Source organism: Miniopterus natalensis, chromosome 14, assembly GCF_054644295.1.
Source record: "Miniopterus natalensis isolate mMinNat1 chromosome 14, mMinNat1.hap1, whole genome shotgun sequence".
NCBI classification, from domain to species: Eukaryota; Metazoa; Chordata; class Mammalia; order Chiroptera; family Miniopteridae; genus Miniopterus; species Miniopterus natalensis.
In genome coordinates this window covers 59,333,981-59,348,296 of record NC_142094.1, presented here as the reverse complement: position 1 = coordinate 59,348,296, position 14,316 = coordinate 59,333,981, and the positions used below count along the sequence as shown (strand labels likewise).

General features: G+C 41.7%; 1 protein-coding gene across 3 annotated transcripts in view; it reads left to right on the top strand.

Moving 5' to 3' along the window:
* Positions 1-3,477: 3,477 nt before the first annotated feature.
* Positions 3,478-14,316, top strand: part of WDR11 (WD repeat domain 11) — a 39,069-nt gene continuing 28,230 nt past the window's right edge. For 2 of the 3 annotated variants that reach the window (XM_016207161.2, XM_087824079.1), the window contains exons 1-9: positions 3,478-3,601; positions 4,787-4,898; positions 6,141-6,294; positions 7,226-7,399; positions 8,819-9,005; positions 11,100-11,265; positions 11,665-11,779; positions 12,566-12,761; positions 13,021-13,124. In XM_016207161.2, coding sequence (XP_016062647.2) covers positions 3,516-3,601; positions 4,787-4,898; positions 6,141-6,294; positions 7,226-7,399; positions 8,819-9,005; positions 11,100-11,265; positions 11,665-11,779; positions 12,566-12,761; positions 13,021-13,124 — 1,294 coding nt within the window. In that variant the 5' untranslated portion in view covers positions 3,478-3,515. The remainder of the gene's footprint in view (positions 3,602-4,786; positions 4,899-6,140; positions 6,295-7,225; positions 7,400-8,818; positions 9,006-11,099; positions 11,266-11,664; positions 11,780-12,565; positions 12,762-13,020; positions 13,125-14,316) is intronic. The other variant, XM_087824078.1, reaches the window with a different exon arrangement.

Genomic DNA, 14,316 nt, shown 5'->3' with positions numbered 1-14,316 from the left:
TGGTGGGAACTAAAATACTTTTTACGTGAATTTTTGTATTTGTGACTTTATATATGTATATATATAAATTATGTACATTATGTATAAAGTCAGAAATATGAATTTCTATTTACTGTTTTTCAATAAATGGCTCTGTTATTCAGCTCACCAAGTTTTATAGAATGCCATTTTCTACAATTATGCAAGAATCCTAGTGGTTTTCCCTTTTAAAATATTTAAAAGTGAATATTTCACTTAAAAGTGAAATTTAAGCCTGATTCCTACAGAGAATAAACTTTTATAACCACTACCTTCCGACATAAGGAAGATTAATGACTGTTTTCCTTTTCTGTTTTCTATTGCAACCCTTCATGCAAATGAGGCCGATATGAGGAGCTTGGCACATGGCAAAGTTGGTATGACTTTCTTAATTGATTTGGCTGGATACCCCTGGGCATTAACTTCACCCTCAAAAGAGCATCCTTCAGAGGTAGGAGCCAAATTCCTAGCGATGAGCTTCTCTGGTGACTACCAACTACCAATCTGCCATGAGGTGGATGTGTGGGTCGGGTGGTGGTCTCTGGCCACCTGGAGCAGCCTCTCAGATGTGGGACTAAATGGTTTGCAATGGACCAGGAAAGGCAAAGGGAGGCCCAGGCTGCCTGCAGGTCCATGTAGGTAGTGAGTATAGATTTTGGGAGACAGCTTCTGCTACACCCGAGGTCCCCATGGGAGAGGCCCCCATGGGAACAAATGGGAGTATGCCAGTGAGAGGAGCAGGATCAGAGGGAAGGAGGAACAGCACTTCCCAGGCCTGGCACCTGGCTCAACTTCAAATTTGGAGTTGCCTGGGGTCTTCAGAAAGGGCTCCTTTCCTTCAGCTTCTGTGATGGATGCCTGTCCTAGAGTCAGATGTATTATGACTGATACAGAACATCGAGTGGTCGGCTGGCATCAAGTGATGAAAGACATGCTCTCATTGTACGAAAAGGGCATACAGTGGGCAGTGCCTTTCGTGCAATTAAAAATGTTAAATTTCTGTATTTAAAAAAAAATTCACAAAATAAAAGGGAGATTAAATTAGGAAAATATTTGCAAATGCTTACATCTGATTATTGAGTGGGAAAGAGTAGAGTAAAAATAGTTCTTATAGTTTGACCTCAGTCTATAAAAAAATAAAACAGATGCATTTTTAAAAGGAAGACAGTTGTTTAAAAGAAGCCAATCTTACCAGTGATCATATAATTAATTTTTGCATTTACCCTTTTCTGAAACTTCCATATTTTCTGCAATAAGCATTTATTTATTTTGTAATTTAAAAATTTCAATAGTGAAAAAAGATAATTATATTCACGCCTGTGAATTATTTTTAAGACATGACTTAATAGAATTAAAACCAACTATAAGCCCTATATTTACTGTAACTTTATCTTTGTTATTTTTTTTAAAAAAAACTGGAATTAACTTAAATATCAGATACTAGTGGAATAGCCAAATAACTCTACAAATATTGTGAAATCATTCAAATGATAATTATATTAATATTATAAATATGATTATGATAGAATGTTCAAAGAAAAAAGGAACAAGATGTATGTGTATTATGCAACTATGTAAAATATATCTTCATTTGGCAAGCACTTGGAGAAGTGTGTAAATACAAAAATAATTACACTAGCAAATGAAGAGTGTGGATATATATTTTTTAAGTTCTTAGATTGTTCTTTGTATTTCAAAAGGGTAAAATGAGATAGATGGTCCTGAAGCAAGCACTTTCAGCATAGTTCAGGGCACTGGGAGCTCCCTGCTCTGTCTTATGCTGGAGTCTGGGCCTCCCGATTCAGTCCACATTCAAGCCTCGTTATAGGGCAGGTTTGAATTAGTTGTCTTGAATTATGTCTCAAATTACAAGTCACTCATCTACCCGGGGTAGAAACCCAAGTATGACACTGAGAGATTCAAAGTAACAGTGGTGAAAACAATTGGAGGGTTCTGTGAAAGTCCAGACAATGGAATTCTTAAACCTGTTACAATGTCTCACAATCTATTTCCACCAAAGACCAAGCTTGTTAAGACCAGAAATCAATAGAGTCTTTTTTTTTTTCCCCTCTAAGAAATCATGATTACGCACCAGATGCAACCCGGTTAGGCTAATCTAATTTACGAAGTGCTGTCCATGACTACGATGTTAAGACACTGCTTATTTCGACTAATAAAATTCTGAAGGAGGAATCAAATAAGAAAGTCCTCTAGTTTATTCTTCCTTTAACAACAGGCAATAAGTGGACAAGCTCACCCCAACAGAAGCCCAGGGACCCCAGGAAGAAGTGCTGGCAGGTCCATTAGGTGGGCCCCCGGGAGACAGCGAGGTCCAGATACAAACTGCGGCTGTTCCCATGAGAGACCGGGCATGGATTTTGGGAGCCAATTAGCAACCTTTGTCACAAGAGGCATCAAAGATTTGTAATAAGGGGTTGATAAATTTATGCTGTGGTCATGGGCACTTCTGGTGGGCCCAGAAGCATGGGCAGGAAAGGGCGTGGGGGGGGGGGGGGGAGCCACAGCGAGGAGCCGCTGGAGACCTAGGAGCCAAAACACGCTCAGGGTCTAGACCACGGGTGGGCACCGGGGGGATCCTCGAGAGCGCAGCTTTATGAGCGATCGGTGGACACCAAGACCCGTGACGACAAAATCACCGATATGCTGTCCCTTTTGTGGGCCAAGGAACTAAGTGCAGGGAGAGACACGTCTGCGAAGGTCGCTGCTGGAAGGTGCGGGGCAGCGAGGCAGCGCGGGGCAGGGAGCCCAGTGTGACCCAGAGCTGGGGCAGGAACTGCAGGGTGACAGCTATTCCCGCAGACGCACTGGCGCTCGGCCTCAGGCTGTTTTTTTTTCAGGTGTTTCCCAAACCAGATATGGAGTGTTCCCCATGCTTGGAAATCTTTGCACTGGAGCCGTCGATCTAACTCGCTTTCTCCATTTCACCCAGTTAACCCCCCTCATTCACTGGCCCTCGGAGCTGCGTGAGGGCAGGGCGGGGCGTCCCCATCTGCACCCCGTCGCTGCACCCCGAAGCTGCACCCCGTCTGCAGCCCGTGCCTGCAACAGCGCCTGGCGTTGGCGGCCGCCCCGAGGCAACTGAGCTAAGGCAGAAAGGCTGGTTGGGAGTTTTCAGCTCTCTCTTCATGGTTTGCAGCAAGGTGGAGGCCTACGCGGTCTCAGTGTGAAGAAAACAGACGTGCTTGGAGGGGGGCATCGCTCCTTCCAAGGCACAGCCCAGGCCTGTGCCCGGCGGCGGAACCCCAGGGCGGCGGAACCCTGAAGGCGCCGGAACCCGGAAGGCGGCGGAACCCTGAAGGCGCCGGAACCCGGAAGGCGGTGGAACGAGGTCTGGGATCTCCAGGAGCCGTGAAACCTTGGATCCGGCGGAACCAATGGGCGGCGCCCGCGGAGCCGCCCGGACTGAGTTTGGAACGGAAGTGCATGGCGCCGCTTCCGGACTGCCGGTCGCCTGGAGCGCCAGCTGGGCCGCGGCGATGTTGCCGCTGACGGTGAACTTCAAGGTGTCGTCCCGCACCCTCACCGGGGCCCTCAACGCCCACAACAAGGCGGCGGTGGACTGGTGAGGGCGCCGCGCTCGAGGCCGCGGGCCGGCCGGAGTTGGAGGGGAAGGGGAACAGCCGGAGGTTTCACCCCGACGAGTTCGGCCTCGTCCAGAGCGGGCGCCGCCCTCACGTTAAAGGGACTTTGTCCTCGGAGCTGGAGTTGTTGTTGCTATAAAAGCAGTAAATACCCCGCGTGGGAACGGTCCCTGGGCAAATGTGTCAGCCCCTTTCCTCGCCTCTGTGTGTCCTCTTCTCCCCGCACCTGCCTTAAGCGTCCCGTTGCGCCCCCCCCCCCCAGGCCCTCCCCTCCCGGCCCCTCTCCCGGCCCGGCCCCTCTCCCGGCCTGGCCCCGGCCCCTCTCCTCTCCCAGGCCCTCCCCTCCCGGCCCCAGGCCCTCTCGCCTCCCGGCCCCTCTCCCGGCCCGGTCCCGGCCCCTCTCCCCTCCCGGCCCCTCTCCCGGCCTGGCCCCGGCCCCTCTCGTCTCCCGGCCCCTCTCGTCTCCCGGCCCCTCTCGTCTCCCGGTCCCTCTCGTCTCCCGGCCCTTCTCCCTCCGCTGTGGCACCCGGCCGCCCCCTCGTCCCCATTCTGCCCTCTTTTCCCTCCTGTCCCCTTACCTTCCTTCTTCCCAGAATGTGCCACCCTGCGCCGGACACCTGTTCGCTCACTTGTCCTTCATTTCACTTTTATCTCTTGACTGTCAGGTAACACTGCAGCTCTGAAAATTAATAGTTACACTAGTATAATGCAACATTCTCTAGGGAGGCTGCTGGGAACCCTGGCAAGAGGACTGCAGCCTGCACGGGGTTTGTCCTGTTACCTGGTTGGAAGGAGCAGGAGGAATCACAGACATCGTGCAGGAGGCCCCAGGCACCTGCTGGGTGCCCAGGACTCCAGGCCGAGTGAGACTCGGAGATGCCCTCCAGGACAGACAGAGGACCTGCTTGCTTTATACTTTCTCACACCTCTGTGTGCATCTCTCTCAGGACCTTTTCTACTCAAATGAAAAACGAATTTCAACAAGCATTTTTTAGCTTAGCTAAACCTTCAGTTTAAATGAGATAATGTAAAATGCTGACCTTGGGGCTTAAATAATAATTTTATGAATGGTCGTACATATTAGATCTGTTGTATATTTAGGATGCCTCTTGGCAAGAGGCCTCTTGCTTTGTTTTACTTAAAGTTTAACATTGCTGTTGTTTTAGGGGCTGGCAAGGTTTAATTGCTTATGGATGTCACTCGCTCGTGGTGGTGATCGATTCCAGTACTGCCCAGACTCTTCAAGTTTTAGAAAAGCATAAAGCTGATGTTGTGAAGGTAAGTCAGATTCCACTCAGGCCCTATAACCTGTTGTCAGTTCTAAAGTTTTAAATAGCACTAAACTCTCATTGAGTCATATGTATAAATGTTGGGTAACTTTTAAATATGATAACTTATTTGGGGTTAACCTAGTATTTCCATGCATATGACTTAATGTCCATCCAGGATGATCTATTAAATGCTGGTTCTTAGGTCATTTTAAAGCTGATGGAAAACACCAATTCTGCCATTTGCTGGACTGCTCATTCATTATTAGTTTTGAGCACATAGCCAGTGCTAAGGAGAGAGAGAGAGATGAAAGCTCTCAGGCAATTCATTGTCTCGTGAGGAAGAGTGGAAACAAAACACGAACAGTGTGATGAGAGTTGCATAATATGAAGACCAAGAGTCTACATACTACCTAGTTGTAGGGATCTGGGGAGGATCACAGAAGTCTTCATTTTAGGCGCCCATAAATTGTAGGTAGACAAATGGAAAATTGGGGGAGGAGCAGCGCAGGAAAGAGGAAGAACATGCACAAAGGTAAGTAGTGTGCATAGGGCTTAGCGACGGGATCCCCCTGTAGGGCTGATGGAGGAGGCAGCCAGAGATGCTCACCTGCCCTGAAAGGTTTGTAAGATTGACCTGATTTGCACTGGAACTTTTATGGTTTTTATTTTGAAAATTCTGTTCTTAAATGATGTTGCTGGAGGTACGTAACATCATTTTGCTTTTTCCAATTTTATGAAAGAGGGACAGCCAGAGGTTTTTGTTTGATTTTGTTTTTTCCTATTTTTCTCTCTGCAAGGTTTTTATAGCTCTAAGGTATCTCCTTGTAATTAGGAGAATAGAATGTAGGAAAACCTCCTACTTAGCAATTTGGGATTTTAGATATTCTGTCATAATTAGATTTTATGATTGTAACATTTGATCATTGGAATGATCAACACCGTTGGTCATTACTGTTTTATGACATGGTGTTCTGGGGTTTTTACCCTAATTTCCCAGAATATTAAGGCTATGCATCATCTTTCATATTTTAAAGGCAGAAACATGGTGATGTTTTCAAAAATATTTTAATTGCAACTTTAAAAAAATCATAAATAATAAAATGTCTAACTTTCAAGATGGAAACCATTTTACTGTTTTGTTCTTCCTAAATATTTTTGTAATAGTATGGGTTTGGGTTGATGTTTCATAAAGGTTATGTTTAATTTCATCCAGTGCAAGTATTTACTTGATTTGATTTCTTGATACTAGGTTAAGTGGGCCAGAGAAAATTACCACCATCACATTGGCTCACCGTATTCCTTGCGCCTAGCTTCTGCCGATGTCAGTGGGAAAATCATCGTTTGGGATGTGGCAGCAGGCGTAGCTCAATGTGAGATCCAGGAGCATGCCAAGCCTATTCAGGGTGAGGAGAGTCGCGCTCTGCTGTTTGTATTACACACTTACTCTTAGAGTGGTTTTCCCCCATTCACTTAGCCTCACCATTCCCCACTTAACTCTTGATTGTGTTTAGCCTGTTCTGACCCGAATCTAGTCTTTTACCCTTATCAATGTATTTTTGGGCATAGTTCCTAAATCTCAGCTGGTTTGAGTTTTAGTAAAATGCATTAATTTCAACATCAGCCTCCGTCAAGCTTGGTGAGAAAATTAAGCTGCTGCAAACAGTCTGGTACCCTATGCTCTAGTAGAAGCGAACTGGGCCAACTGCTACCTGGTGTTAGCCCTCAGTGCCCACTCTCTATTAAGAGATGATCACATTTTCGTTTTTATGTAGGTCTTTTGTTTGTTTTCTATGGACCTAAAACCAATATAGTAGTTAACTCAAGGCTTTGACTGATTGGCTGTTTTGAATGAATGAATTTTTAAAATGACTATTTAAAAAATATTTTTTGAGTACTTACTGTGTATACTAGGTACTGAACTAGATCTTTAGCCCATGTATTGTTATGAAAAAACATGAAACTGAAATCCCATTGAGGAATTCCACAAAGACATTGGGAGAGGCTCACACTAGCCATCCCGCCTGGGACAGTCTTTGACATAAAGCTTTAAGTATCGATTACTGCAAATAGGCTTGTATCTTCTTGGAGGTAACATTTCAGATTACTTACCAGTTTTGACCTTGAGGCGCTGATGTCCACACAGCTCATTTTTATATAAAATTAACTTTTCCTCTGCAGTCTTGACACGTAACACACTTATGCAACATTGGGGCAAGGAGGGATAGTTAAGATTTTAAGGATTATGCTAATAAAACACAACTAAATATCAAGGGCATGCTATCCAAGTATTTCTGAAGTGGATGATCTCTGGATTCTGCTGTATGGTCTTTATAGACGTTCAGTGGTTATGGAGCCAGGATGCCTCCCGAGATTTACTGCTTGCTATCCACCCGCCAAACTACATCGTGCTCTGGAATGCAGACACGGGTACCAAGCTCTGGAAGAAGAGCTACGCAGACAACATACTTTCCTTTTCTTTCGACCCTTTTGACTCCTCGCACTTAACTTGTGAGTAATAGTTTCTTGTGGAAAATGAGTTGAGGTATTTATGATATAGTTAACCCTATGTAGATAAGTTATGCACACGCCATTTGTCTATGATGTTAAAACTGAGCAGAGTGGAGAGGCACGTCTCTGAGCTCCCCTCATTCATTTCTTGCAGCTCCCAGTACAGGTCCTAAATCATAACCTGCAGTTCCTAGTACAGGTCCTAAATCATAACCTGCAGCTTCCAATACAGGTTCTAAGTCATAGCCCGTAGCATTGGCAGGTATTTTCATAATTAGAAATTTGAATCAGCAAGCTAGACCTCCGCTGTGTTGAATTTGTGAGTAGAATTAGATATGCCAGGGAGAGAGTTGCTGTGTACTCTAACTCCAGCTTAATTAAACTTGCTTTTCTGGAACATTTAAAGAACCTAAGTTAGAGTTTCATTTGATGTGGCCAAATTCAGTTATTTCTTTTTTAAAACATTGTTCTAATTGGTGCCGTGTGTTCTTAGTGCCGTAGCCATATGCATGCAGGGAACAGTAAGCCCTGTGGGATTGTTCCCTGCAGAGGTTGCTTTTGCCAACTCTTTGACTACATTATTTAGAAAATATTTTTATTCAATTATCCAGCAGATGTTTCTTGAGCTATTACTATGTGTGAGTCATGTTCTGGGACCTAAAATATATCATTGAAACAAGACAAGGATTCCTGCCCTATCAAGCTTGCATTCTAGTGAGAGGGAGTCAGGTCCTACACTCGGAGCATGATGAATTAATAAGTCTAAGATGTTAAGAGGTTACAGGTGGTATAAAAAGTAGGCCAGGATAAAGGGAGCAGAGGAGAACGGTGGAGAGTGGGCAGGTGGCTGTGTTGGGTGGTAGGTTGGTCTCTCCATCTACAGAGAAAAAGGACACTCTACATCCTCAGGTCCAGTCTGATGCCAAAAAGAAAAGGAAATATATGTAGGCCGCGTAGCTCATGATCATAAAAAATTTGTATGATCAGATCAAATATTTGAACTTAGCTAAGTATGATATGCAGAGCCTCGTATAGATGTGGGATTTTTTTCTTCTGTGAATTTTATATTCAGAAAAGTCTTCAGATTTAGTGGGATATAATGAGGGAAGGTTTTTAATGAAAGTTTGTGCACTGAATTATTTGGAAGAACAAACATTTGTTCTATCCGCAAGTAATCTCTTGGTATCTTTTAAACATAAAACATTGATTGAGAATGCAGAGCTTGGAGGCCCTGATGAATTGTAATGGGACACCTGTTTCCCTTCAGCTTGGAGAACATTCCCATTACGTTACGATTGTATAACACTGCCAGTTCCGCGTGGTTAAAATGATCACTGCCTTGTTCTCAAAACAGTATTGGAGAAAATCTGTGCTCAACTTGATTGAACGTTAATCAGCAGTTTGCTTCCCTCCGTATAGTGCTCACTAGCGAGGGTATTGTGTTCATCTCCGACTTCTCCCCATCCAAGCCTCCCTCGGGCCCCGGGAAAAAGGTCTACATATCCAGCCCACACTCCAGCCCAGCTCATAACAAGCTGGCCGCAGCCACGGGAGCCAAGAAGGCTCTCAATAAAGTCAGAATCTTAATCACGCAAGAGAAACCCAGGTAAGTTACAGATGTGAAACTAATGACAACATTCATCCACTTGCCATCTGCTCTTGAAAACATCAGTTTTGAACATGTACTATGGTTGGTTTTCTTCTTCGTCACACCCTTTCTCATTTCTTCTTTTGAATTTATGAGGAAAGATGCTCTTCTTGGATCCTCCCCTAGGAGGAGACTCAGCATTTGACACGGCTCCTTTGTTGTGCCGAACTCCCCCCACTGATTTTTTACCTATTAAAGTTTTTAACTGCTGATTTGTACTTTAGGAAATATGAGATGAGCATTTCTAACATTGTGGCTATTGAATATATTAGAAATTTGAGGACAGAATCTGGCTTTTCATTTTAAATACATTTTTCTGACTTAAATGCTGTGCTTTCCCTTGAGCTGTAAAATATGGGTCTTTTTCTTACTCTGTAAAGATGTTTCTCAGTGCTGGTTAAGGGCCAGGATTTTAGGAGAAACTGCAGCTGTGTGACTCATAAAATTCTTTAATCTTGCTCAGATTCCACCTTCCCCATCTCTACCATAGTGGCTTAAGGAGCTTCACCAGGCTCTGTAAGCGTTAATAGATACCGTAACTTCAGTATGTAGCATAGTGGCTGATACTTAGTGAGCATTCATTTGGTAAATGCCAGCTGTTATTGCTCATACCAGAAATTGCAGCTGAATAAAATTTTATTTTAAGTAACTAATTTTATGCATTAGAGGTAGATGTCTGTCTTTTTCCTAGAGCCATGATTATTTTATTTTTATTACTTTGGCAGTTTTTTGGCATTTATTTTAAACGAGCCTTTGCTTTTAATATACTAAGATTATTCTATCTAGACTTTGTGGGTAATTACCTGAAAAACACATGGTAAAATACTAATTGCTCTACAACTACATTTTTAATTTATAGGTAAATATCATTTTTATATATTAAACCATAGGTTGGTTAAGTTCACTAATTTATTCCCGACCCTGTGCCAAATAATTTAAGATCGCTCCTTAAATATCTTGAAAACTTCCTCTTTATTTTTCATTGATTCTGTATCATAAGTAAATGTTTTGCAGTCTGAGTAGTTTTATGTTATGACTTATATTTGTTACATTTTCTCTCCTGCGAATCATGTTCACCTTGAGTTTGGGGAAGTGAATTATTAACACTTTCAAGTGGAACTGCTCTGGGTGTTTTCACAGACATTGTTACAATCTTGCTACAGTCTTGCCCCGCAGTGCTGTTCCCTTTTTATAAAAGAGGAAATTGTGTCTCATGTTTTAAATGTTACTCAACTCACCCTTACAGGAAATGGGAGAGCCAGGATGGTAATGCAGTCCTCTTTCCTCTCACTAGTCCTCTAGTCTAACTTCATTTTAAGTGTCAGAACTGTTTCATATTATTATTATGAAAAAATAGAACATAACTGTATGTCTATTCCCATTGGAATATATTTATTTTAGAAAGGTTGTGATTAAATGTATGCACTAATCACAAATTACTAACATGTTTTTTGAGACTCTAACAATCTTTTACAATCCTCATGTAGTTTTGTATATTTTATTTACACAGAAGAAACCGTTGTGATGAGTGCGTAAAACACACTACTTTGTTTCAAAGATTTCAGGCAGCTTAAAAGAAAATGAAGACAGAGTGGAGGAAGTGCCTCACCCAGGGCCATATACCCAGTCCACTGGCTCCGATCCAGTTCCCTCGTCACACTAAACATTTAGTTTTAATCCTGAATATTGATTTCAGCAGTCTGTTCAGTACTTCTGATTGCACAATAAAAATAAAACTATCTTATTAATGCCTAGTGTATCATAGACTTATCATCTTATATCATAGACTTTTGCTACTTTAAGTTTTTCAGAAATCTGGAAACATCTCACTCAGCCTATACAACGTTATTGCCATAATTTGGATTTTGGCACCTCGTAGAGGTTTATGTTTAGATACTCGCCCTGTTGGTCATTTCATAAACAATTATACATTCTCATTGATAGTTTTTATGTGGAAATTACAAAATCCGGTTCTCTTACTAGCTTTTTCTGATATGAATAAAATCTTTGACTCATTTCTCAATGCTTAAAGTCAATGTTTGCTTTTTTCAGTGCTGAGTTCATAACTCTCAACGATTGTCTTCAGCTGGCCTATCTGCCTTCCAAACGGAACCACATGTTGCTACTGTATCCTCGAGAGATTTTAATCCTTGACCTTGAGGTGAATCAAACCGTGGGTGTGGTTGCCATAGAGCGAACAGGAGTCCCATTTCTGCAGGTACCGATGATTCATAATCACATCCCAGAAGTCGACTGTGAATGTTGCATAGGGAAAAACTGTAACCATGCAAAAGTCCTTAGTTCCACTTTCTGTTTATTAAAAATAAAGAATGTTATTTTCCATTTCTTATTTTTTTACACTTTTGATTTGTTTGATTTACCCTAGAAATTCTTCTGACTGGTCTGGAGATACTTACTGAGCTATTTAAGTTATGTGGATAAAGACAAACTTTTATGATTATAAAAGGATTTTTAAATGTTCATTTAGTTTTAAAACTTGGGGATTACGTGGTGTATTTTTGTTTTGTTTTATCTCTTTCTCTAAATATGAGCTTATGAGTCTCACAGTATGTACTCTTTAATCTGTGTTAAAAACAAATGAATCCTCTATTTAAAGGTGATACCCTGCTTTCAGCGTGATGGCTTATTTTGCCTACATGAGAATGGCTGTATAACTCTACGTGTTCGAAGATCTTATAATAATATTTTCACCACTTCAAATGAGGAGCCAGGTGAGTTTCTGTCTCACATTAATATCCATTATCGTTTTTTTAGAATTGTTTTATAAAGCAAATACCAGCCAAATCTTAGAGTTGGTGATAATCCCTGCCTTGAGAAAGTAGATATGGTTACGATATGGCGCATAAAAAACACAAGCCCACGACTGATCTCAGTGTTAGAACAGTGCTGATTTCCAGGGACCAAGCAGATGTTATCTTTTGTGAATATCTCTTTAGCACAAGCCCAGTTTTGTATGTGCCTTTATTACTTATCACACTTTCTGACCTTCCCCCTGCTTTAGGATCCCCCGTAAAGTGGCAGTAAATATGTCTCCAGGCCATTCCATTGTCAGTTTCCCTCTTTTTCCTGGGAAATAAAAATAATGTTTTGTGAAATGATGGACTACATCGAGTTGAGAGTGACTAACATCTTCTGTAAAGTGCAGTTATTTCCAGGCTTATTACAGACCACTGTAAATTACTGTGGTCTGTCGTGCACTGTTCATTATGTGATCATGTGTCACTGTTCAGAGCCTTTATTTTAGAAATATTTAAAAACAAGCTGTCTTGATTATAGTTGTTATTTTGGGAATTAAACTTGGCATAGACAATCAGTAAGGTAATTATATTCTGGAGAAATTAGTAATAATTATAGAACGGGAAGCCATTCATGACAGATTTTCCATTAGTGAAGGACTGATAGTCTTTTCACTTGAGGTTTTATTTAAATTAAGAGAAATATGAGCAATATTGGTGTGGCTGCCTCCTGACATTTAAAAGAAAGCAACACTGTGTCAGATCCCGATCCTGTCCAGGAGCTCACCTATGACTTACGCAGCCAGTGTGACGCAATCCGGGTGACGAAAACCGTCCGCCCCTTCAGCATGGTGTGCTGCCCGGTTAACGAGAACGCGGCGGCCCTCGTCGTGAGCGATGGCAGGGTCATGATATGGGAGCTGAAGTCAACCCTTTGTAACCGAAGTTCACGGAGCAGGCAAGTAAATCAGTGGGATCGTTGCTTTGTGTTCTGTTTCCTCTTTTTAAAAAAATGTCAGAATCATACAAAAATAGAAGGGATTTTTTAAAATGTTAAAAATATTTTAAAATGTTAATTGAGATTTTAGTTTATTAGGGAATTATGTAAACCTGCTAGAGATATTTGACTTGTGGATGAGAAAAATAGATTACCATGACCTGAAATCAGTACTTTGTTAGTCACTGTTAAAAGCCATGCAATTATCATGTCTCTGCAGCAGCTCTGGCGTGTCCCCTTTGTACTCCCCGGTGTCTTTCTGTGGGGTTCCAGTAGGAGTGCTGCAGAGTAAGCTCCCCGACCTCTCCCTGGACAACATGATCGGTGAGCTTCCGTTTCTCTCTGACTTTCACTTCAGGTGTGCTTTTTAAAGGGCAAAATTAATAGTCACTGATTTGCAGTTATTATAAAGTCAGAGTTAATACTTGAGGAAACAGAAATGTAGAGAGCCAGAGCCTTGTACATTCTAGATGCACAGTAAATATTTATGAAGGAATAAAGAACTGAGAAGGATTCGAAAAAATTATTTTGTTTTACCTTTTTGACATACATTGTCTTGATACACACTGGTGTTTCTTTCAACATATACTTATTTGCAGATAAAATATTGCTTCCAACTTATTTAGTTATTATAGGGCCAGTATGTATTAGACAAAGAATAATGATTTGTGATTTCAAATATTGTTCAACTAGAAATTATAAATATGCCAAGCAGTTGTGATGTCTAATTCTTTTAAATTGTGGCTGTGGCTTAGAAAGGATTTCCTATATCATATTTATTCTTCCATGATGTAATTGAAAATCAGTGTTATTTAGTAGGTTGTTTTGTTTAAATGCTTGATATACAAAATAGAGCTTCACCTTATTAGTCTTTTTAATCAGAAGTGACATTTGCTGGGTGCTCGTTGCTGTATTAAGTGCTGTGGTAGGCGCTCTGTAGGGAAGTGATACTATCTCCAGTTATGTTTGTGGGAACTGAGACCAGAGAGATTTAAAAAATTTGCTTAAAACCACACAGCCAGGAGGTGGAAGAGCCAAAATGTGAACTTGTTCACCCCATTCTGGAGCCTGCCCCTCAGCTGTGGCCTCCAGTCCTGGCTGCTCCTCTGGGATTTCAGGCAAGACCTGACCTCTCCAGGCCTTGGTTTTCTAATGATCCCTCTAAGGTGTAAATCCTTTTGCTCAGTGATACTAACTTTTATATTTCACATTCTTTCTCTTTTCCTTCCAGACAAATCCATAGAAGGAAGTTTAGACACAAACTTGTTTTGCAAAATGCACTTTTATCAGTAACACAATTTTCTGAGTTAATTGACCTTGTCTGCACTTGATAAAAATATTAAATTGAAAAGAACTGTAAACACACACATGCACAGAACTAATCAGTAATGTGAAAGACTGAAATTTTATGCTGTTTGGGTATCTAAGTCATATAAATTACATTTTCAAGAGACAAAAGGATATAGATTATATACTAGTTCTTGACAATGTAGTTGATTTAAAAGTGTTAAATAAA